Source organism: Macaca nemestrina, chromosome 2, assembly GCF_043159975.1.
Source record: "Macaca nemestrina isolate mMacNem1 chromosome 2, mMacNem.hap1, whole genome shotgun sequence".
Classification (NCBI taxonomy): Eukaryota; Metazoa; Chordata; class Mammalia; order Primates; family Cercopithecidae; genus Macaca; species Macaca nemestrina.
Window position 1 is genome coordinate 61,311,104 of NC_092126.1, and position 23,857 is coordinate 61,334,960.

General features: G+C 37.5%; 1 protein-coding gene across 3 annotated transcripts in view; it reads left to right on the top strand.

The window, feature by feature from the left end:
* The window catches only part of LOC105488552 (myeloid leukemia factor 1), a 36,717-nt gene that overhangs the window by 1,103 nt on the left and 11,757 nt on the right, over positions 1–23,857 (top strand). For 2 of the 3 annotated variants that reach the window (XM_071091155.1, XM_011752740.3), the window contains exon 2: positions 22,555–22,699. In XM_071091155.1, the coding sequence (XP_070947256.1) occupies positions 22,555–22,699 (145 nt within the window). Of the gene's footprint in view, positions 1–1,009; positions 1,090–22,554; positions 22,700–23,857 lie in introns of all 3 variants that reach the window. The other variant, XM_071091154.1, reaches the window with a different exon arrangement.

The window sequence follows — 23,857 nt, forward strand, 5'->3', positions numbered from 1 at the left end:
GAGGTGCGGGGGAGGGTTGAGAGCTTGAAGTGCAAGGAGGAGGGTTGAGGGAGTGAGTTGGTGGGGAGGGTTTGGGAGTGTGAGGTGCAGGGGAGGGTTGAGAGCTTGAAATGCAGGGAGGAGGGTTAAGGGCATGAGTTGGTTGGGGATGGTTTGGGAGTGTCGGGAGGGTGTAGGAGGGTTGAGGGTGTGAGGTGGACAAGGAGGATTTAGGGGCTGAGGAGGATTTGGGGGCGTGAGATGTGGGAAGAGGGTGGGGGAGGAGGGTTGAGGGCGTGAGTTGGTGGGGAGGTTTTGAGAGCGTGATGTGGGAGGAGGGTTGAGAGCGTGAGGTAGGGGGAAGAGCGTTGAGGGTGAGAGTGAGAGGTAGTGGGGGGAGGGTTGGGGGGTGTGAGGCAGAGGAAGGAGGGTTTGGGGGCATGAGGTGTAGGGATAGGAGGGTTGAGGGTGTGAGGCGGACAGAGGAGAGTTGATGGTGTGCAGTGCGGGGGGGAGGGTTTGGGGGCGTGAGGTCGGGGGAGGAGGGTTGAGGACGTGAGGTAGACAAGAGTTGAGGGCCCCAGGTGCGGGGAGGAGGATTTGGGAACAGGAGGTGGAAAGAAGTCCTAGTAGCCTCCCTCCCTCACACTCCCGAGGTGCGTGCTGCTCTCCACTTGGCCGGACTTTGGGTGTCCGCCATGGCTTCCTGTGTGCAGAGTTGGCCTTTGCCCCTGCAAGGGCTTTGCAGGTGACAACTACCATCTCGGTGAAACTTATGTGAGAATTATGCTCACATAATTTCAAATGGGATCAGGGAATATTTTATAGCTCCCCTTAAAATTGCAAATAGGAGCAGGTAATATTTTATAGCATGACAGTTCATTGAAAAGGGGAAGTTTTTAAAACAGCATTTTCCATGTGAGTGGGGAATGTGTCTATGAGAGCACAACAAAGTTGGAGAGTTGTGCTCTCTCTTCGAAGTTGTTGGACGTTGCCAAGTGCACTGTTTTCTTTGCTCGCTTTGTTACAGAGCTAACCTTGTTTGTGAAGGGACTCCTCTTTCTGTCAAAACTAAAAATAGTACAGGGAGCTGATAGTTTAACACCTCAGGTAAGCAAGTGCCATTCATTGCCTTATGAAGGTTCCCAGTGAATTAATGTGATGCCCTAGGAAGAAGGCATCCAGAAATTAGTTTCACTATGATTTATTTTTGAGTAGTGGGTTTTTGGGTTTTTTTTCTTAATTCTAACTTTGGCCATTGTTACAAACATATTGACATAGTCTAGTTGTATCCCTAAGAGGGGAAATTTGTAATACTTTTTAGCCCAAGTGTTTTTTGCCAGTTTGAATTTTGAATTCATGTCTAGTTTATTTTGATCCCTTAAATTTTCTAGGTTTGCAATTTGGAGAGCATTTTTTTTAAAAGGTTTAAAAATCACAGTTTATTGCACATATTTTTCAAACAATATCTGTGGGGGGTGTTTTGTGTGTGTTTGTTCGTTTGTTTGTTTGAGACAGGGTCTCACTCTGTTGCCCAGGCTAGAGTACAGGGGCTCACGCAGCCTCCCAGGCTCATCCTTCTGCCTCAGCCTCACAAGTAGCTGGGACCACAGGAGGGAGCCACCACACCCTGCTAATTTTTTTTGTAGAGACAAGTTTTCACCATGTTACCCAGACTGGTCTCAAACTCTTGAGCTTAAGTGATCTGCCTGCCTCAGCCTCCCAAAATGCTGGGATTACAGGCATGTACCACTGTGCCTAGCCAATGTTGTTGTTTAAATAAATGATTGACTTAAGTGTGTTAGTACTGATTTAAAGCAAAATAACATTAATAATTAAAAAGATAATGAACAGTGGGAAATGAAATGATTAATATAGAAAGATAAAATAATAACTTTTTTTCTGAAGATTATTTATTAAGGCATACAGGAACTCAGGCAAATTTGTTGTGCCATTTTAGTTAACTTGTTTAGGAGCTGTTGGGATATGGACAGTGTTATTTTAACAAGTTTAAATTTTTGTATTATTGTGATTCTCTCTTTGGAAAGCCAGAGGCCAGGCATGATGGCTCACACTTATAATCCCAGCACTTTGGGAGGCTGAGGTGGGTGGATCACCTGAGGTCCATAGTTCGAGACCAGCCTGACCAACATGGTGAAACCCCATCTTTACTAAAAAAGAAAAAAAAAATACAAAATTAGCTAGGCGTGGTGACACAAACTCCCAACTACTTGAGAGGCTGAGGCAGGAGAATCACTTGAACCCAGGAGGCAGAGGTTGTAGTGAGTCGAGATTGCACCATTGCATTCCAGCCTGGGCAACAAGAGCGAAACACTATCTCAAAAAAAAAAAAAAAAAAAAAGAATATTTGAGCCAGAGAATATTATTTTGTAAAACCCATAATTTTATTATTTTGTATTATATAAGCTCTGGCTTTCAAGAGAATCACAGTACTACAAATCCATAGATTACTGAGCTGTTGAAGTCGTTCATATGTAAATATGACATCGTACAATGGGTAACAGCTAAGAAGATTATGATCGACAATTTTTGAGTTGTATTATATCCTTGATTATACCAAAAGTTGTTTTATATCCTTCATTGTTATAGTTAAGGATTCTATCCTTAACAAAACTGAATGTGTAATGAGTATAATATGTTCTTTAAGATGTCTAGCGGAAGTGTAATTTAAACTCTTGGGTGATTCTTTCTTAGCAAAGGCAATGAATTCAAGAGTCAGGGTCAGAAATAGTAACAGACTACAAATAGTCAGCATACAAAAGAACTCTTCCTCCATGCTTAGGATGGAAAGGACCATCAGTTACTCTTTCAGTTATCACTATCTAAAGCCTTTCTCAAATGCAGGGAGCCATATCATAAAAATTTAAGGTAAAATTGTTGCAGTTAACTTTTTTAAAGCCTAATCTCCTTTATTCATCACAAAGCTTCTGCATAGACCTTTTAAATATCCAAAACAGTGGCCAGAACTCTGCTTACAGACTACCATCTTTCATTATCACCATATTACAGTTGACTTTATAAAATTGATTCACACTTAACAATTTCTTTTCTCCACAATGAATTATATTTAACACACTTTTGGGGATAAGGGAGAAAAAGAATGTGAGTTTATGTTTATTTCAGGTAATCTATTTGATCCCCCCCACCTTTTACCTCAACTCCCAAACAAAATGAGTATCCATTTCTTAAGTCAAACATAAAGAATTCATAAAGGTGACAAACTCGTTAATGAATCATCCACTGACCTTAGGAACATAGAGATGTGAAACACATAGCCCATGCCCACTCTCTTTTATATAAATATTATCGCTGTTGCTAACATTGTGTCAGGTCATAGAAAAGAGTAAATATTGTTTAATGGTGAGTTGGTGTCCTTTATTCTCTTTCTTGTAGTCAATCTGGTATTTAGTTGATTGCTGAAAGTAATTATCAATTGCATTCAACAAATAGCATTGTTGATAATGGTATTTTCTAATCAGAACATTACCATTTTCTAAATAGTCCATTAGAGTTGCTTATATTGTTCACAATCAAGGTTATTGAATATAAGCAAACTCCACTGATTTACTAATTATTCAAAAATGGACCAAAAATATATACTTCTTTGATATAAAAATAGAATTACTAAATACTAGACTGATAAGAAGCTGTGGTTAAATTGTTAATTGCTTAAAATATTTAAGTAAAAAGTAATTAAAATCTGTAGTTTTGAATTCAAATATATTCAGTTTCAATGTTTACCTTATTATAACAGTGCATCTTAAATGTTTCTTCAGAAAAGTAAAAGGAAATGTTAAAAGTGATATTTTAAAATTTGGTGTTTTGTTCCATACTTGGGATTTTTAAACTTTGGTATCTTATTGAGTCTCAAGGCTGAAGTTATTTCATTGAAAATTTACATCACAGTATATTCAGATATACTTTCTTAAACAATATCTGTTACTTGGTTAAAAACACAAAGGTTAAAAGCTAGCACTTCCTGGCATGCAGTTTTCTCAAGAATACTACCTTTCTCTCACATCTGTATTTGCTAACAATATGCATATTGTTAAGTAAATATGTATAGACAAGAGGATTTTGAGGTTAAATGGTTTTGGCATCCTATACCCTAAAAAACATTGATTATGTAGTATGAAAGTTTATAAATATGTAGTATGGTCCAGAATTTTCTATTTGGTAGGAAACAGGAACTTTGAATCTTCTGAGCTACAAAAATATAATTCTGATCTGGCAAGTCTACAAAGAATAACTATGTTACCACTTACCAGCTATTGGAGATAGAAAGCTCAGAAGCAGGCTGGCAAATCTGTCAACCTTAATTCTTTTTTTTTTTTTTTTTTTTTTTTTTTTTGAGACGGAGTCTGGCACTGTCAGCCAGGCTGGAGTGCAGTAGCATGATCTTGGCTCACTGCAACCTCTGCCTCCCAGGTTCAAGTGATTCTCCTGCCTCGGCCTCCCGAGTAGCTGGGATTACAGGCGCCTGCCACCACACCCGGCTAATTTTTTGTATTTCTAGTAGAGACGGGGTTTCACTATGTTGGCCAAACTGGTCTCGAACTCCTGATCTCGTGATGCGCCCACCTCAGCCTCCCAAAGTGCTGGGATTATAGGCATGAGCCACCACACCCAGCCAACCTTAATGTTTAATCATAAATTATTGTCTCTTCTTTAAGCCTCTCAACTCTCCATGTGATCATCATGTATCTGATGACCAGTATTTGGTTAAAATACTGCATGTATTCACAGGATGTTACTTCTTCTGTCTCCTTATATGTATAATCTCAATTCTAAAAATTTTTACAAATTTGTATTTTATACTTGGAAGTAGTTGGATTTATTAAAGGACATTGCTTTGTCCTATCCACTGGTGGAGTTCAAAGTGAATGTATTCTGTGTACAAGATGTGGATTAACTTTTTTATTGATGGAAAACATTCTCATTGTAGGAAATAAAACCACCTTGTTAAGCTTTTGGAAACAGTATTCAAGGTTACTACTTAAATACTTAAATATTTGTTTCAGACATACAGTCTGAGGTAGAGTCTTCGCCAAATTGTCACAACTTGACTAGTTAATATTCTGCCACGTATACCTCTCATTCTAAACATATAGTTAATAAAAGTAGCTTGAGAATACTCAGCTAAAATTTAAGTTACTGATTTTTCAAGGTCCCACTTTATTCTAAGACCCTGAATACCTACTGTGAAATTACCTACTGTAATTGTTCTTAGGAATATTTTAATATATAAATTTCTTATAAATGAACTTTGCAAATTATAAGATCATATTTGAAAGAATGACACTGTAAGCCTTGAGCTGAAAGGATTACTAAGGTATACTATTCATTTGGGGCATTCTTTGGTTCATGAGGTAAACACCACTGAATTAGGAGCCAGGGAACACAACATGATTAGGACATGGTTGCTTGGTCAAAAATGCTGTACAGTAGCATGTACCCACAAGATAATGCCTACTTGTGCCAATTAATATTGTAAATATCCATGTAAAAGGAGCGAAATATTTATAAAATATCAGGGGAGCATAATCATTTCCACAATTCTTTTGATATCAAAGGCTTCTGCCACACCAACACAACACTTTGAACTTCAAGACAATGGAAAAATAGAATTGCTTAATAGAAATGTAATTCATTCTTTAAGTATTTCTTCAGTTTCTACTATAGGCCCAACCCTGTGGGTTCTCATTTAAATTTTTAGATGTCTTGGCCCCTACCCTCAAGAGACTTCTTTAAATGTTACATGCATTATTTCTAGTATCAAAACTTGGATCTTCTGGTCTATTTTCCTTATAGACCTCATTGAAACTAGGGAACATTTCTTTACGATCAAGAGAACCATAACCATCTGCTGGCTAAAGCTTTTGCCACTACCATGTATAATGGAAGGGAGGAATTTCCCTTAATGAATGAACCTGCCATGTCAGTTATCTGAGAACCTTATGTCATAGGTAATGCTTTTTACTTAGAAGCACAAGTATCTTTATTCTTACGTAGATGAAAGAGAAGTGTAACTTAGGCAGAATAAGTGTGTGTGTGTGTGTGTGTTTGTGTGTGTGTGAGAGAGAGAGAGAGAGAGAGAGAGAGAAAGTTTTAAAAACATTATTCTAAAGGGAGACATTACCAGCCCTTAAACACACGTACGTACGTACATACACTACGTTGAAATCATTCCCAAGTGACCTGGAATCAATCTAAGAGTTAAGACATAAACACTTTTGAAGGGGAAGTAGGCAACAATTTATTTTTCCTAGCTCGTGATATATGCTACAGGTAAATAATGTAGAATAGATAAAGTATGTTTGAGACCAAAGTTTATTCAGTTTGGCTGTGGTTTGTGTCAGCAATTCTAAAAGAGGTAGTATATAGTCATTATCATAGTAAGTAAAAGTACATTTTTCTTGACCTAAATGAAAATACATCCTCATGGAAAATCTGAAAAGTATAGAAAGTTTGGTAGCAGAAATAATACAACCCATTATTTTGATGTATTTTGTTTCAGATGTGCACATGTGGATTTTTATTTTCCAAAATTAGGACCACACTTTATGGTTAATTATTCAGTGCTTTTCTGCAACATATACCATGAACGTTTTCCTAGTCTTCAGATATTCACTAAAGCGTGACTTTAGAGTCTGCAAAATATTGCATCCTATGAACATACAAAGCATATTTCTCACATAAATATTTAACAACATTTTCAAATTATTACCTTAGACTCTTTCGTGTACATGAAATGACTAGCTTGTATAGTATGGGCTTTTTAAAACCTATTTCCAATTTATTTTCCTAGAAGAATGAAATGTTTATTTTCAAAAGAGAACATTATGAATGGGCTAAAATTTTTCATTTGAGAAGAAAAGCCTAGGTTAATTTTAAAAATGTTAAAACAACTCTGTGCTACCATAGAAGTTTTTTTAGCTTTGATCAAAGTGAATTCAAACTTGGACAAAAGAAACATTAAAGCCATATCTCCAAGCATCTGCTGTTCTGGGTAGACATGAATTAAACTCACTAGAAGTCTCAGCCAGATTTATTCCTGAATGGTTCAGACAGGTGCAAACACCAAACTATAGGCTCACTTTTGTTTAATGCATCTTCCAACAGGCAGTCATTTGTTCATGTCACTCAAATAAAATTTTTAGCATTTGCTGAACATATGCATATTCAAGTAAACATTTAAATATTCCCCTACCTCTATAAGAAAGAAAGAAAAACCTGGGCAAATTTTAAATGAGCCATATTTAGTTGATTAATTTTTAGCCCAATTATAATGCAATGAGAAAAATTGATTTACTAAATTTTGTTTCTGTAGAAAAGTAATAGCTGTTTAGCACTTCCTTATTCAAAGAACAAATTTAGTATTTCTTGAAATACTTTTCTTCATTGTAGTCAAATCACATCCACATATCTAAAGAAAAAGTTGACTGGTTTTCTTAAGTAAGTGTATATTAATGGAAACAAGCATTTTAGTCTGCATACTTTAACCATACTCTAAGTTGTAAATGTCCAGTGAGTTTGGAGCTCTAAGCAAAAGGACCTCCTTTTGAAATGCCTATTTTAAAACATCAGATCGTATGAAATCCTTTAACCTCATGCAGTTATATTTATTATGAAATATTTCAAACATACTGTAAAGGTGTAACAAATACTTTAGAATAATCTGTTTTTTTGAGGTAGGAGTTAGAAAATGTTGCATAGGTAACTCATTTATGCATCTTAGAACTACTTGAAACTCTGTATCTTCAAATAGAAAGTAGAGTGGGGAAGAGGGAGGGAGAGCATTAGGAAAAATGGCTAATGCATACTGGACTTAATACCTAGATGATGGGTTGATAGGTGTAGCAAACCACCGTGGCACATGTTCACCTATGTAACAAACCTGCACATCCTGCATATGTACCCTGGAACTTAAAAAAAAAAAAAAAAGGAAAAAGAAAAGATTTTGTGAGGTGGAAAAAAAAAGTAAAGTGATACATACACCAAATTTTGAATTCTTAATTTTAAAGTAACGTTTGTTCTTCATGATTTGATTTTGGAAAACACATAACAACTCCCTTTCTGCCTTCTAGTGTGTTAAAACATGAGCTGCTCAGTGTGTACTATTGATCTGTACACACCGAGATTATAAATCAAAATTAATTTTTAAATTGTCACAACTTCTTCATAGTGCTCATTGCATATAATTCTGCTAGAATAGTGATTCTCAAACTTTTAACAAGTAGGAAATCTAGGAATGATAGTCTTAAATTTCCTTTGCCCCTCAAGACAAAAATTCATATTAAAAATCCTACAAGAGTCTGGTATGTGGCTGGGCACAGTTGCTCACATCTGTAATCCCAGCACTTTGGGAGGCTGAAATGGGCAGATTGCTTGAGTCCAGGAGTTCAAGACCAACGTGAGCAACATGTCAAAATCCTGTCTCTACAAAAAAAAAAAAAAAAAAAAATTTCCAGGAATGGCTGTGCATGCCTGTAGTCCCAGCTAAGGAGGCTGAAGTGGGAGGATCGATTGAGCTTGGGAGGTCAAGGCTGCAGTGAGCCATGAACATGCCACTGCACTCCAGCTGATAGAATGAAACTCTGTCTCAAAATAATAATAATAATAATATTCAATGTAAGAAGCTTAAGGTTACCACTTCATGCTAGTAACAAATTAAAAACTGAACAACCTGAGAAAACAACAACTTTTCTTATATCTAGCAGAGAAATGAAGTCACTGGGCAAATCTCTGCCCCCATAATTGAAGATAGGCAGATCCAGAGAATCACAACTTAACTGATGCAGAAACCTCCTCAGGAACCAGTGTGAGGGTAGTAGGAAAACCTGACCTGTAGTTGACAAATTACTGGAGACTCAGAGTGGACAAGTGTCAGAGTTAAAAACTCCATGGTCCCTCATAATTTTGTGGGTTTTACCTGCAGGAGCTCTACCACGTTCTCACAGTGAATATTGGAGAATATCTTCTCATGCTTCCAGCAGAACAGAGGGGGATGGAAAGTAACCATTAAATATGCCAGAGCGTTCTGTTTTTCTTAGCAAGGCCTGCAGTCAAGAGAAACTTTTTTACCAAAGCCCAGTCTACCTGAGGGAAGGGAAATACCCAACTCCAGCTCCTCCAGCCATCTGATCACACTGGAGGAGGACTAAGGCATACTGCTGAGGTTTACCACCCAAGGTCAGGCTAAGCAAAAGACTGTGAGTTAATCTTATGCCTACAGAACACTTTGCCTCCCCCAGCACCTTATCACTACATTACTAAAGGTCTATTTACTGCAGTTCCCTTTACCCAGTAACTATGTACTACTGCCAACAAAAAATTACGAGGCATACTAAAAGGCAAAAAAAACAGTTTGAAGAAACTGAACAAGTATCCAAACCATATTTCTAGCAAGGAATATTGGAATTATCAGACCAGGAATGTTTTTAAACTATGATTAATATGCTAAGGGCTTTAATGGGAAAAGCAGACAACATGCCAGAACAGATATAAGCAGAGAAATGGAAATTGTAAAAATAAAATGCTAGAGACTAAAAACATTGTAACAGAAGTGCAGTGTGTGGTGACTCTCGGCTGTAATCCCAACACTTTGGGAGGCCAAGGCAGATGGATCACCTGAGGTCAGGAGTTCAAGACCAGCCTGATCAACATGGCAAAATCCTGTCTCTACTAAAAATACAAAAATTAGCCAGGTGTGGTGGCGCATGCCTGTAATCCCAGCTACTCGGGAGGCTGAAGCAGGAGAATCGCTTGAACCCAGGAGGCAGAGGTTGCAGTGAGCCGAGATCGTGCCATTGCACTCCAGCCTAGGCAACAGAGGGAAACTCTGTGTCCAAAAAAAAAGGGTAAAAGAAATGAAGGATTCCTTTTATGGGCTTATCAGTGGACTATGAACAGCTTAGGAGAGAATCTCTGAGCTTGGGCATATGACAGTAGAAACTTCCAAAACTGAAAATCAGAGAGAAAAAAAGACTGAAAAAAAACCCCACAGTATCCAAGAACTGTAAGGCAACCACGAAAGGTGTAACAGGTGTAATGGGAGTACCAGAGTACAAAGGAACAGGAGCAATATCTGAAGAAATGAAGACTAAGAATTAGCGCCAAATTAATATCATACACCAAACCACAGATCTCAGAAGTTTAGAGAACACCAAGCAGAATAAATGCAAAACAAACAAAAAACGACTAAGCCTAGGCATGTCATATTTAAACTGTAGAAAATCAAAATTAAAGAAGAAATCTTGAAAGAAGCTGGGGGGGGGGTGCGGTGGAAAAACCTGTAGAAGAGCAAAGAAAATAATTATGTCTGACTTCTCTTCAGAAACCATGCAAGCAAGAGGAGAATGGCATGAATATATAAAGTGTTGAGAGGGGGAAAAAAAAAACTCACTAACCTAGAATTCTGTACCCTGCAAAATTATCCTTTAAAAGTCAAGAAGAAATAGACTTTCTCAGACAAACAAAAATTTGGTGAATTTGTTGACAGTAGACCTACCTTGCGAGAAATGTTAAAAGAAGTTCTTCAGAGAGAAGGAAAATCATACGAGTCAGAAACTCTGATGTACATAAAGAAAGCAAGAGCATCAGAGAATAAGTTAAGGTAAAATGAACACGTTTATTTTTCTTATTCCTAATGGATCTAATAGAGAACAGTTTGTTCAAATAATTATAGGCACACACACATTTAATGGATGGAATGCCAATCTACGTCTTATAGTCTTCTTCCCTTTCCCCCAACTGTATCTCCCTTCCGGCCTTAAGTCTGCTCAGTAATTTCCAGCAGCAAAATGTTCTTTTCTCCTTTGTGTTGCTAGTTTAAAGCAGTAGTTGAAAATGACTGTATATGACAGGGGAAGAACTAATTTGCAGTCACTCCACTCTTCCCCTCACTTCCCTTTTGGATGATAGATTATTGCCCGCAGGTGCTATTTTGCTGCAGGGAATCTGAGAAATGAAGGAATCAACAGAAAGGATAATGTGAGGACACATGGAGATGGTCACCATCTGCAGGTCAAGGATAGAAGAGGCCTCAAGAGAAACCAACTCTGCTGACACTTTGATCTCAGACTTCCAGCCTCCAGAACTGTGAGACAATAAATGTTGTTTAAAAAAAAATAAAGGGAAAGAAACAAAGGGAAAAACAAGAAAATTAGCTAGAGAAGCTAATTTGATAGAAAAAAGATGTAAGTCTATTTGCCCTTATAATATAAGAGTTTGGGAAGCATGTAAAAGCAGGAAAGCTACTTAAAAAAAAAAAAAAGGGCAATGCAAGGTCTGAGAGACAGATGGAAAATGGAAGTCTCAGATACTGAAGCAAACTGTAGGACCAAGTACACATACAGCTACTCCCCCCAGTTCATATCTATGGAAGTAGCTTTACTTTTATTCATTTCCTAACATTCATTAATTTATTTTATTCTAAATATATTATTTCAGACATTTTATAAAAACTGACACCATGAAAGACAGAAGCTATGCTAACCAAACAGAAGAACCAACACTTAAGGAATCAAAGTTAATGAAAAAAAGAAGATTATAGAAAACAGTGTAATTAAAATCTTGAGGAGACTTTTCATTTCTACTGTGACCAACAGAGCTCCAACTGGACCAGCTGTCTTGCAGTTAACTTTATAAGCCCAGGATGAAATACAAAAACAACTTACTGGAGAAGACACTAGAGAATGACCAAAAAGCAGATACTTGCTGGAGAGGTCTCAACAGTTGAACAAAAGGAAAGTTACAAGTCTAGCCTAAAGGCAGGCCCCGTCTCTTACATGTAGAGTGACTAGAACTGTTTGAAGACCTTTAAAGTCTTTTTGACCTAACAACCAAAGACAGAGTTCAGTATAACCACAGTCACTGGAAAGGGAGGGAGAGGAGTCCCCAAAAGGAGAAAGCCAGAGAAGATTAAGCACCAAATACTGTGAATAAATTCTGTACAAATTTCTGTCTAAGGCTTAACCACATACGCATAAGACAGACTCAGAGCAGTTCAGCTAATAAGGATAAATGAACTAAATGGAGATTTGAGCTACCACACGAGAGACAGAATTTGACCTTTAAGGACAACCAGATTAATTACCTACTTTAAAAAAAACAACACTCTGGGCCGGGCGCGGTGGCTCAAGCCTGTAATCCCAGCACTTCGGGAGGCCGAGACGGGCGGATCACGAGGTCAGGAGATTGAGACCAACCTGGCTAACACGGTGAAACCCTGTCTCTACTAAAAAATACAAAAAATTAGCCGGGCGTGGTGGCGGGCGCCTGTAGTCCCAGTCACTTAGGAGGCTGAGGCAGGAGAATGGCATAAACCCGGGAGGCAGAGGTTGCAGAGAGCTGAGATCCGGCCATTGCACTCCAGTCCGGGTGACAGAGCAAGACTCCGTCTCAAAAAAAAAAAAAAAAAAAAAAAAAAACCACTCTGGAGGAATATATCAAAATCCAGACCCTATACAACATAATATCCACAATGTATGGGTACAACCCAAAATTACTTAACAGGAAAATGTCACCCATTCTCCAGATTAAAAAATAAGACACTTATCCTAAAAAGACCCATATGTTAGAATTAAAAGACAAGAATTTTAAAGCAGTTGTTATAATTTTGCCCAGTGAAGTAAAGGAAAATATGCTTGCAAGGAATGAAAGGATATCGAATCTCCATAGAGAAAGAGAAAGTATGTGTGTGTGTGTGTGTGTGTGTGTGTTTATGGACTTTTTTAGGTATATACCCCCCCCACCCATAGAAAGTCTAACAGGAATGTCCAGTCTTTTGGCTTCTCTGGACCACATTGGAAGAACTGTCTTGGGCCACACAGAAAATACACTTAATACTAATGATAGCTAATGAGCTGAAAAACAAAATCTCATAAAGTTTTAAGAAAGTTTATGAATTTGGCTTGGGCCGTATTCAAAGCTGTCCTGGGCTGCATGTGACCCACAGGCCACAGATTAGACAAGCTTGGTCTAGAATAATACAATATTTGAAAGAGAAAATTCACTGGATAGGCTTAACAGCAAAATGGAGATGACAGGTGAGTCATTAAAATTGAAGACAGATAAATGAAAGTTAATCTGAAAACCAGAAAAAAATTGGGGGAAAACTCTTTAGAAATCTATATGAAAATATTGAAATGTCTAATGTTTGGTGTAATTGGAGAAGAGGGAGAGAAATGGCATAAAATTAGTTGAAAAATAATAATGGAAATTACCCAGTATGGTAAAAGATAAAACTCTGAAGAATTAAGAAGGTGTAAGTAAACCTAAGCTGAATAAATATGAAGAAAACCATGCTTAAGTTCATCATAGTCAAACCTCTGAAAGCAAATGATAAAAAGAACAATCTTGAAAACAGTCAGATAATATGATACATTGACTGGATACAAGACGAAAACATTTGAATTACCTTTGACTTATCACCAAAAGCAAGAGGCCAGTAGATAAAGCAATAACATCTGCAGAAAGAAAAACAAACAAACAAAAAAAACTGTCAACCTGGGTTTATCTCGTGAAAATTTCCTTTAAGAATTATGAATGAAATAAAATATTTTCAGGTAAAAGAAAACAGAATTTATTGCAATCATATCTACAGAACAAGAAATGTTAAAGTTGTTCTTCAGTGAAGGGAAATTAGATAGCAATTTGGACATTAAAGAAGGAAAGAACAACCTTGAAAATGTTAAATATGTGAATATATATGAAATATCTTGCCCGGTGTGGTGGCTCACACCTGTAATCCCAGCTCTTTGGGAGGCCAAGATGGATGAATTGCTTGAGCCCAGGAGTTCAAGACCAGCCTAAGCAACATAGTGGTACCCATCTCTACAAAAAATACAAAAATTAGCCAGGCACAGTCATGTACATCTGTAGTTTCAGCTACTCAGGAGGCTGAGGTGGGAGGATCACTTGAGCCTGGGTGTTTAAGGTTGCAGTGAGTCGAGATCATGCCACTGCTCTCCATCCTGGGCGACAGAGCAAGACTCTGCCTCAAAAAAAAAGAAAAAAAGAAAAAAGAAAAGATCTTGCTGTAGCTCAGATGTTTGACCCTCAAAATGTCATGTTGGAATCTGATCCCTAATGTTGGTAGTGGGAGCAAATGAGAGGTGTTTGGGACATGGGAGGGTGGATCCTTCATTAATAGATTAATACCTTCCCTGGGGGCTAGGGTGAGGTAATAAGTGAGTTCTCACTTTATTGCTTCCCCAGAGAGCTGGTTGTTAAAAAGAGCCTTTTACCTCTCCAACCCTCTCTTGCTTCCACTTTTACCATGTGATCTCTGCACATACTGGCTCCCCTTCACCTTCCTCCATAAGTGGAAGCATCCTGAAGCTCTCATCAGAAGATGATGCTGGCTCCATGCTTCTTCTCAGTCTTCAGAACCACGACCCAAATAAACCTCTTTTCTTTGTAAATTACGCAGCCTCAGGTATTCCTCTATAACAACACAAAAATTAACTAAGACATATCTTCAGAGTTGGGAGACGATATTATCTTTAGAGATGTCAGAGGGTAGTGCAGCCATTTAACAAAGAACCAGAGATACAGAAAATTAAATTTGTTTAGAAAATGAGTTAAGCAGAATGTTCACAAGCAACGAGTAAATTAATAAGCTTGGAAATTGAGCCAAGGTATTTCTTCCAACATTCAACACAGAATCACAGAAGATGAGAAAAATATGCTTTAAGAAAAGTTTGACAAGGAAGGCAAACAGATAGAAACAAGGTAATAGTAAATACCCAAGGAAGTAATTTAAGAACAATTTCTAGAATTAATGAAAGACTGAACTGTTTTGGAACTCAGATTGAAAAGAGCAATTTAAGCCAGGCGTGGTGGCTCATGCCTGTAATCCCAACACTTTGGGATGCTGAGGTGGGTGGATTGCCTAAGGTCAAGAGTTAGAGACCAGCCAGGCCAACATAGTAAAACCCATCTCTACTAAAAATACAAAAAAAATTTGTATGGCATGGTGGCAGATGCCTGTAATCCCAGCTACTAGGGAGGCTGAGGCAGGAGAATTGCTTAAACCTGGGAGGCGGAGTTTGCAGTGAGCCAAGATTGTGCCATTGTACTCCAGCCTGAGCAGCAAGAGTGAAACTTCGTCTCAAAAAAAAAAAAAAAAAAAGAGAAAGAAAAAAGGGCAATTTGGTGGTTGTTGGGATAATTTTTTTTAATCTACACTTGGTGCATGAAAATGCAATTTTGATACATTTAAATATATATAAACAAAATAACCATAAAGCATCCAGAGAGTAGATGTCTTAGAAAGAATGAGAACCAGATTGTCATCAGACTTCTGTTTAGCTACACTAGAGGTAGGAGGATGATGGAGCAATATTATCAAAATACTGAGAGAAAATAATGGAGATTTATATACCCAAGCAAGCCATTGTTTAAGTTTGAGTATGAAATGAATTTAGACGTAAGATACTAATTTGTGTACAAATTACTAGATGTTAGAATCCAGGAAGGAAATAATAAGATACAAGAAGCAGTGGTAATTCAGAAGTAAACCATCCTCAACTTTTCTTGATGGAAAGAGACTGAACTCTAGAGCGCTATCTCTTCCCCTATTCTTTCAATGGAATTGTTTTTTCACCATTTTTCCATTCCTTGGAGCTAGCACAGGACAGATTAAAAACCCCAAATAGCTCATACCTGAAGTTTTGAATCTGAATGACTTGGAGTATAATGGTTGTGCCTTTAATAGAAATAGAGACATGAAAAGGAAAAGCTGACTAAGGAAAAAATGTGGAAATATAATAAGGTTTCGAGTTACTAGAATGTAAAAAGGCAAATATTTAATCATAGCTTTATCATTACTTGTAATTTATATTCTGAGTACTTTGGAAAGTATGTCAACTTCTTGGCCAATAGGACATTGAAAATTAGCTTTAGACCTCCAAAGTTCAGGGCTTTATCCCCACTACCTGGAACTGTGCCTTTTATATATGTGTTCATTAAGTATTTGTTAAATAAAGGAGACAGTTTGCATTAAAACAAGAAGAAATTTAATGCAGATTCCTGACAATATTGTTGAATAGATTGAATGCTTGCTAAAATGGAGATTAATGGGCCATGCTTAGTGTATACTGAATCAAAATTCCAGGTGTATGTCTCAGAAATCTGTAATTTTAATAAGTACCTCTAGTGATTTTTTTTTTTTTTTTTTTTTTGAGAGGGAGTCTCGCGCTGTCGCCGGGGCTGGAGTGTAGTGGCCGGATCTCAGCTCACTGCAAGCTCCGCCTCCCGGGTTTACGCCATTCTCCTGCCTCAGCCTCCCGAGTAGCTGGGACTACAGGCGCCCGCCACCTCGCCCGGCTATTTTTTTTTTTTGTATTTTTTAGTAGAGACGGGGTTTCACTGCGTTAGCCAGGATGGTCTCGATCTCCTGAACTCGTGATCCGCCCGTCTCGGCCTCCCAAAGTGCTGGGATTACAGGCTTGAGCCACCGCGCCCGGCCAACCTCTAGTGATTTTTTAAGCATGTTCAAGTTGAAGTAGTCCTTAGAGGACAGGGAAGAGAAGAGAAGAGATAACGGATTAAAACTGGAGAAAGCATGTCTTTAGGGGGCAGTACTTTCAACATTTCAATGGCATTCATTTTTAAAAGATGTTTGCCCATGTACTTGGGGTTCAAGAAGGGACAGACACTGATGGGAGCTTAAGTAATCAGCTCCAGGGCTCAGTCCTCACTGGCTACCCCAAGATGAGAGTATCAACATTTTGAGACACCAGACACCTATCTGTAACACTCAGAAGCTCTGTAAAGGGCAAGAAGGAAAAGGAACGATTAAGAAGTTTATCAGTCAGAGTTCAAAGTTAGAGATACATCAAAGTTAGAGATACATGCTGCTGAAATTCAAGGAGGAAGAGGAATGACCTTTGGGTTTCAGTAGTTGGAAGGTCAAGGGAATCCTTGCAGTTTTAATGCACAGGTGAAGGGAAGGAAAAAGGCATCATCACGTCATTCTGACTCATGCCTCTTTCTTCCAGATTTAAAGGATCTTTAATTAAAGGAGCCCTCTTGGATAATCAAGGCTAATCAAAGTTACCAGAGCAACAATCTTAATTACATCTGTAATGTTAATTCCCCCTTACCATGTAATGTAACATATTCACAGGTTCTGGGGATTAGGACATAGACATCTTTAGGGGAACCATTCTGCTTACCACAGATATGTTCCTTAAAAATAACAGTATTTAAAGCAATTTCTAGAAAAACCATCCAGCTCTTACTGCCCAGTCTACATAGTTTCAGAAGTTGGAAGTGCTGTTAAAATACAGCTTTTTATTAACCTGGCACTATTATGTTGAATGGTATGTCTATGAATGATGATTAAGAGTGATAGCGTGAAGAATACAAGCTTGAATTAGGACAAGTCAAAAAAAGATATTGAAAGCATCAGCACTTGAAGAAGTATCCACCCCAGTGGCAGCATTCTCTCTATACTAATGGGCTGATTTGTAACTATTATTTCCTGTTGTAATTCAAGGAAATGTTTGAGTTTTTTTCTGAGACTATTGAAAGATTACAAAATTAAATAAATAATCAGAATTTATGACATCTATGCCAAGGAGAACTGTTTTAATCTAGCGAAGAAAGGCTTCTCATACACATTCCCTCCCTCTTCCCAAAACTTTCCTGTTACGCAAGCTATTATCTTTTTCCCTTTAGCACTGAAAAATCTTCAAATAGTCATCTGTATGTGTCTTTTACTTCCTTGTAGCTCATTCACTTATTTCTTTACAAATTTTAAAATAATTATGTTGATTATTCTAATGTACCTTCTGAATTTCCTGTCTGAAAGTTTGTTATCTTAATATCATCTGATATCAGTATTTGTTTATGGCATGTTGCAAAATATACTGATATTGTTGAACTTAATTTTAATTAAGAATATTATAAACTTGATTATATGTGTCTCTGGTAAGCTAATGAACCCACAAATTTATGTGTGGTAAACAGCTACTAAGATAACTTCCAGTGATCCCCACTCCCTGGTATTCATGCCTTTGTGTAATCTCCCCTTGAACATGGGGTAGGACTTACTAATTTGTTTCTAATAAACAGAATACAAAAGAAGAGATAAGATGTCACTCCCAAAATTACATTTTTAAAAGAGCATGGCTTGGCCAGGCACGGTGGCTCATGCCTGTAATCCCAACACTTTGGGAGGTCGAGGCGGGCAGATCACGAGGTCAGAAGATCGAGACCATCCTGGCTAACACAGTGAAACCCCGTCTCTACTAAAAATACAAAAAAATTAGCCAGGCGTGGCGGCGTGTGCCTGTAGTCCCAACTGCTGGGGACGCTGAGTCAGGAGAATGGCGTGAATCTGGGAGGCAGAGCTTGCAGTGAGCTGAGATCGCGCCACTGCACTCCGGCCTGGGTGACAGAGCAAGACTCTGTCTCTAAATAAATAAATAAATAAAGCGCATGACTTCTGTCTTAGGTGTTCTCTCACACATGGTGGCTTACGCTGGAGAAAGCAGTTACTATAATGTAAAGCAGCACTGTGGAGAGGCCCACCTGAATGAGCTTAGAAGCACATTTTTGACACTAGCCAACAGCCATGTGAAGGAACTTGGAAGTAGATTCTCCACCAGTCAAGACTTGAGATGACTAAAGCCTCAACTGATAACTTCATTGCAGCCTACAGAGAGGCCCTGAGTCAGAACTACCCACTTAAACTGCTCCTGATTCCTAATCAATAGAAATTGTGACATAACAAATGTTATTTTAAGCTAAGTTACAACAGCAATAGATAACTAATACAAGGATAACACATTTAAAACTGCCCTCATTCTAAGTCATCAGTTTTGATGGTTTCATCTAAAGACAGGAAAATGAACTACAAATCTACAAAAAGTTTATACATCTGTTTCTGCATCATAAGAAACAGATATTTATAGATATTTGCAAAATTTTGAGACCACATTCAGGATGGCCTCAATTAAGACATAAGCTTCTATGGCATAAACCTCATTTGAAGGTGTAGTTTCTCAGACATACAGGTGGTCTTACTCTGCAGCAGCTGAAACTGAAGCACAAGAAGCCCTTGGAACTATTGTCAGGACATGTAAGTCCCATGTACTAAAATACTTGGGCCAGAGAAAACCAAGTATAGTTTAAATAGGAGTTTCCCCTCCCCTGAAATCAAAAGCCACTAAGGAAGAACTTCAAGACTGCAGGTATTGGTTGCAGTGGAGATTTTTCTCTGTAGAAAGCACCAAGGTGAGCCTTTAATTAAGAATAGTTAGTAATTTTGCCAAGAAATGGTAGGGGGGACCATCTGATACATAGGATGGTTCAAATTCCATAAACATTATTTATTTATTTATTTTTAATGTTTTTTGTTTTTTGAGATGGAGTCTCACCCTGTTGCCCAGGCTGGAGTGCAGTGGTGCGATCTTGGCTCATCACAACCTCTGCCTCCTGGGTTCAAGTGATTTTCCTGCCTCAGCCTCCCAAGTAGCTAGGATTACAGGCACCTGCCACCACACCTAGCTAATTTTTGTACTTCTAGTAGAGACGGGGTTTCACCATGTTGGCCAGGCTGGTCTCAAACTCTTGACCTCGTGATCCGTCCATCTCGGCCTCCCAAAGTGCTGAGATTATAGGCGTGAGTCACCGCACCTAGCCCTCCATAAACATTTATAATGTATACTGTGTGTCAAGCACAGAGGTTGGTAATATGAATGAAGATACAGTTCCTAGTCTAGAAGAACTTATACTCTAAAAGAGGAGTGAGACTTTTGTATATTTTAAAATTAAAATTTAAGAACTTGCATTAGTTTCCTATTGCTGCTATAACAAATTACCACATCTTTAGAGACTTAAAACAACAAATTGTCTTATGGTGAAGATCAGAAGTCCAAAATGGGTTTCGCTGGGCTAAAATCAAGGTGTTGGCAGGGCTACATTCCTTCTGGAGTTTCTAGGGATGAATCTGTTTCCTTGTCTTTTCTAGCGTCTAGAGACTGCTGTGTTCCTTGGCTTTTGGCCTCTTCCTCCATTTTAAAAGCCAGCAGTGTAACATCTTCTGATTATGACACTACTATCTCCTTCTCATAAGGATCCTTGTGATTACCTTGGGTCCATTGGGATAATCCAGGATAATCTTCCCGTCTCAAAATCCTTAATCACATTAGCAAAATGTGGTAAAAACTGAAGGCCTAACAAAGATTCATGGTTGTTTGGCTGAATACATTCATGTTAAGAGAATGAAAAAGGCAAGTCCAAGACTGGGAAAAATTTAAAACCTGTATCTGATAAAAGTCTGTGTCCAGAATATATAAAGAAGTCTTATAACGTGATTTTTAAAAATGGGGAAAGTATTTGAAAAGACAGTTCTATCAAAGAACATATATGAATGACAATACAAAATAAAACCACAATGAGATGTTATGACACTACGACTCAAATGGCTACAGTTAAACATCTGACTATCCCACATTTCAGCAAGAATGCAGTGCAACTGTAACTCTCAGTTCACAGTTTTTATAAAATTTACATACTCTTCTAATACAGGCCAGCAGTCCTTGCTCTTAGGTGTTTACTTAAGACAAATTAAATATACACAAAGACTAGTACATAAATATTCATAGTAGCTTTATTCATAGTAGCCAAAAACTAAAGACAGTATTGTGATTATGATATTGATATATGTATGAACTTAGCAATAAAACTGAATGAACTGAAATAGGGAACAACACGGATGAATTACAGAAGCATTATGCTAAGGGAAAGAAGCTAGACACAAAAGATGACATACTATGTGATTCCATTTTATGAATTCTGGAAAAGACCAAACTATAATGACAGAAAGCCTATTCGTGGTAACTGGGGGTCGGAGCAGGTAATTATCTGCAAAGAGACGAGGGAAATTTTTGGAATGATGGAAATGTTCTACATCTTAATTATGGTGGAGGTTATGACTGCACTTTTTAAAATTCATCAAACTGTACAACTAAAATTGGTAAATTTCATTGAATGTAATGAAACAAGGCTGAATGAAAACATCTGTCTATACACACAAGCACAAATCCAGTTAAGCAGTTTGCTAATCTTAAACTCACACTTGGAACAATTATACTTTTTTTAACCTCCAAGGTAATGTATGAGTAAATCTGAGGTCTTTTGGAATAGGTTTATGTATATAAATACTATGAAATTCAGAGGAAAAGCTCTTTCTACTTGGACTTACGAGCAGAAGACAGAATTTTTAAGCTTCGTCTGAGCTGGAGCTACAAGGAAAATTCCTTTTTTTTTTTTTTTTTTTTTGAGACAGAGTCTGGCTCTGTCACCCAGGCTGGAGTGCAGTGGTGTGATCTTGGCTCACTGCAACTTTTGCCTCCCAGGTTCGAGCGATTCTCCTGCCTCAGCCTCCCGAGTAGCTGGGATTATGGGTGTATGCTACCACGCCCAGCTAATTTTTGTGTTTTTAGTAGAGACGGGGTTTTACCATGTTGGCCAGGCTGGTCTTGAACTCCTGACCTCAAGCAGTCCACTTGCCTCAGCCTCCCAAAGTGCTGAGATTACAAGCATGAGGCACCATGCCTGGCCAAGAAAATTTTTTTAAAAACTTTCTAGCTGCTTTATGATGACATCAGAGGATTGAAATTAGAAGGGGGAAGGGTGACCTAAGAAGAATGTAACTGAAGTGGAGAATCTAAAAGGAGGCCAGACTATTGGAGAGGGGATTCCATTGGACTGCAGGAAAGCATAAGATTGCCTTGGTAAAGTGAGCTTCAATCATGGTGTACCTTAAGTTCTAGAATAAGGAATAAGGAATTGATGAGTGGGTCAGTAACTGTCCAACTGGAACAAAGTTGGAAAATCATTGTGATAAAGTAAAAAAAAAAAAAAAAAAATAGGTTCTTGAATGAGACTTGTGACAAAAGGGTAAACATCAGATTATAGAGTGTTGATATTTATTTTTATGCAGTATGGGATAAAGGTGTAGTTTTTATTATGCTTTAAATGAATTATATTGGATAAAAACAGGTTTTCATTAATTTTATTTATAACTACAGATGTTTCTCAACTTATGAGAAGATTACATTCCAATGAACCCATCGCAAATTGAAAATATTATACATCAAAATGCATTTAATACACTTAACCTACCGAGTATCATCAGAACATATACATTAGTTTACAGTTGGGCAACATCATCTAACATAAAGCCTACTTTATTATAAAGTGTTGAATATCTCATGTAATTTATTGAGTACTATACTGAAAGTGAAAACCAGCATGGCTGTATGGATCCTTGAAGTGCTGTTTCTACTGAATGTGTAGTGCTTTCATACCACAGTAAAGTCAAAAAACCTTAACTTGAACCATTGTAAGTAGGGAACCATCTAATAGTGGATCTTTATGAGATAATTCTATTTTTGTATAAAATAGAATTCTCTTCTACTCTTCTTGTATCTAACAAACATGTTAGCCCAAAATAATTCTTTGTAGTATTTAACTGCCTGCTTACTATTTAAATTCCAACACTGAATCTTTCATGATTATGTATATTTTCAACAGTGAGTCCATTCTTGCACACCGAGAAAATATGCCACAGATGATGAGAAGTTTATCTGAACCCTTTGGAAGAGACTTGCTCAGTATCCCTGATGGTAGAGGGAGAGCTCGTAATCATAGAGGACATAATGATGAAGATTCTTTGACTGTAAGTTCTTTTTTTTAAGACAGTTAGTGAGAAGACCCTGTAGGAATTTGGAGAAAATTATTACAGAAGTATATATGTATAATGATAGGATATGACTAATATTCTTGTTGTAGAAATCACTATTATATTAAAGGGGGGAACTTTGGAAAGGTGAATTCTTGAACAGTGACTTGTCAGCTATATAGAATTCCACTGTGCTAACCAAAACTTTTAGGTCCATAGGGTTATATATTAGAAGCAAAACTTAAACCATTATTTTTTATATTTATGTGTATGTTTCTCACCTTATAATTTCCTCCAATATCTGAAATGAGAACAGGCAAGGAAATATCCTTTCTCTCCCATACTCATTGTTTTAATACTTGAAAATCGTATCAAAAGCTACAAAGGATTGTCTTTATTGGACCAGGAAACACTAATCTTCTATAATCTTACCTCTGGACCTTCAAAGCTTAGATTAACCTTTAATTGTTTCTCGAAAGCCTTACAACTGAAATATATTTTCATATGTCTTGCCTTAGAGCAAAGCTAGAGGTTACAAACATACTCAACTAAAATTTTTTAAAAAACAGGATATTTATATATCATAACCATATTCTTTTTTCCCTTTTTTTTTTCTGTTGCTTTTTCAGCCTCAGGAATAATAGTTCTAAGATAACAAGCCTTCAGGGGTTTCTATAAAGATGAATCTCAGCAATTGAAATGTAGATATTTGAAACTCAGTAAACATTTAATTGGTAAATTGAGAAACTTCTGTATAGTAAATGTCATAATCAAAATGAATTGGATATTATTTTTCCAGGCAATGAGTTGTTCTCTTGTACCTTTTGGCAGTTTTGGTGGTATGGTTCGTATCCTAAGACACAAATCATTTTAGCAATATTTTCTGACAAATATTTATTTTTCATTAACTCAAGCAGACTAAATTGGCCTGCAGCCTCACTTTCATAATGGCTTTTTAATATTTGTACTGAAAACCTCTGTTTCAAGTATCAAACTTACCTTAAAAAGTTTAAGCACATGTTTCCTGAAGTAAGTCATTTCAACATATATAAAATTCATCTTCAAAAATAAGAAGTAGGCTGGGCGCGGTGGCTCAAGCCTGTAATCCCAGCACTTTGGGAGGCCGAGACGGGCGGATCATGAGTTCAGGAGATC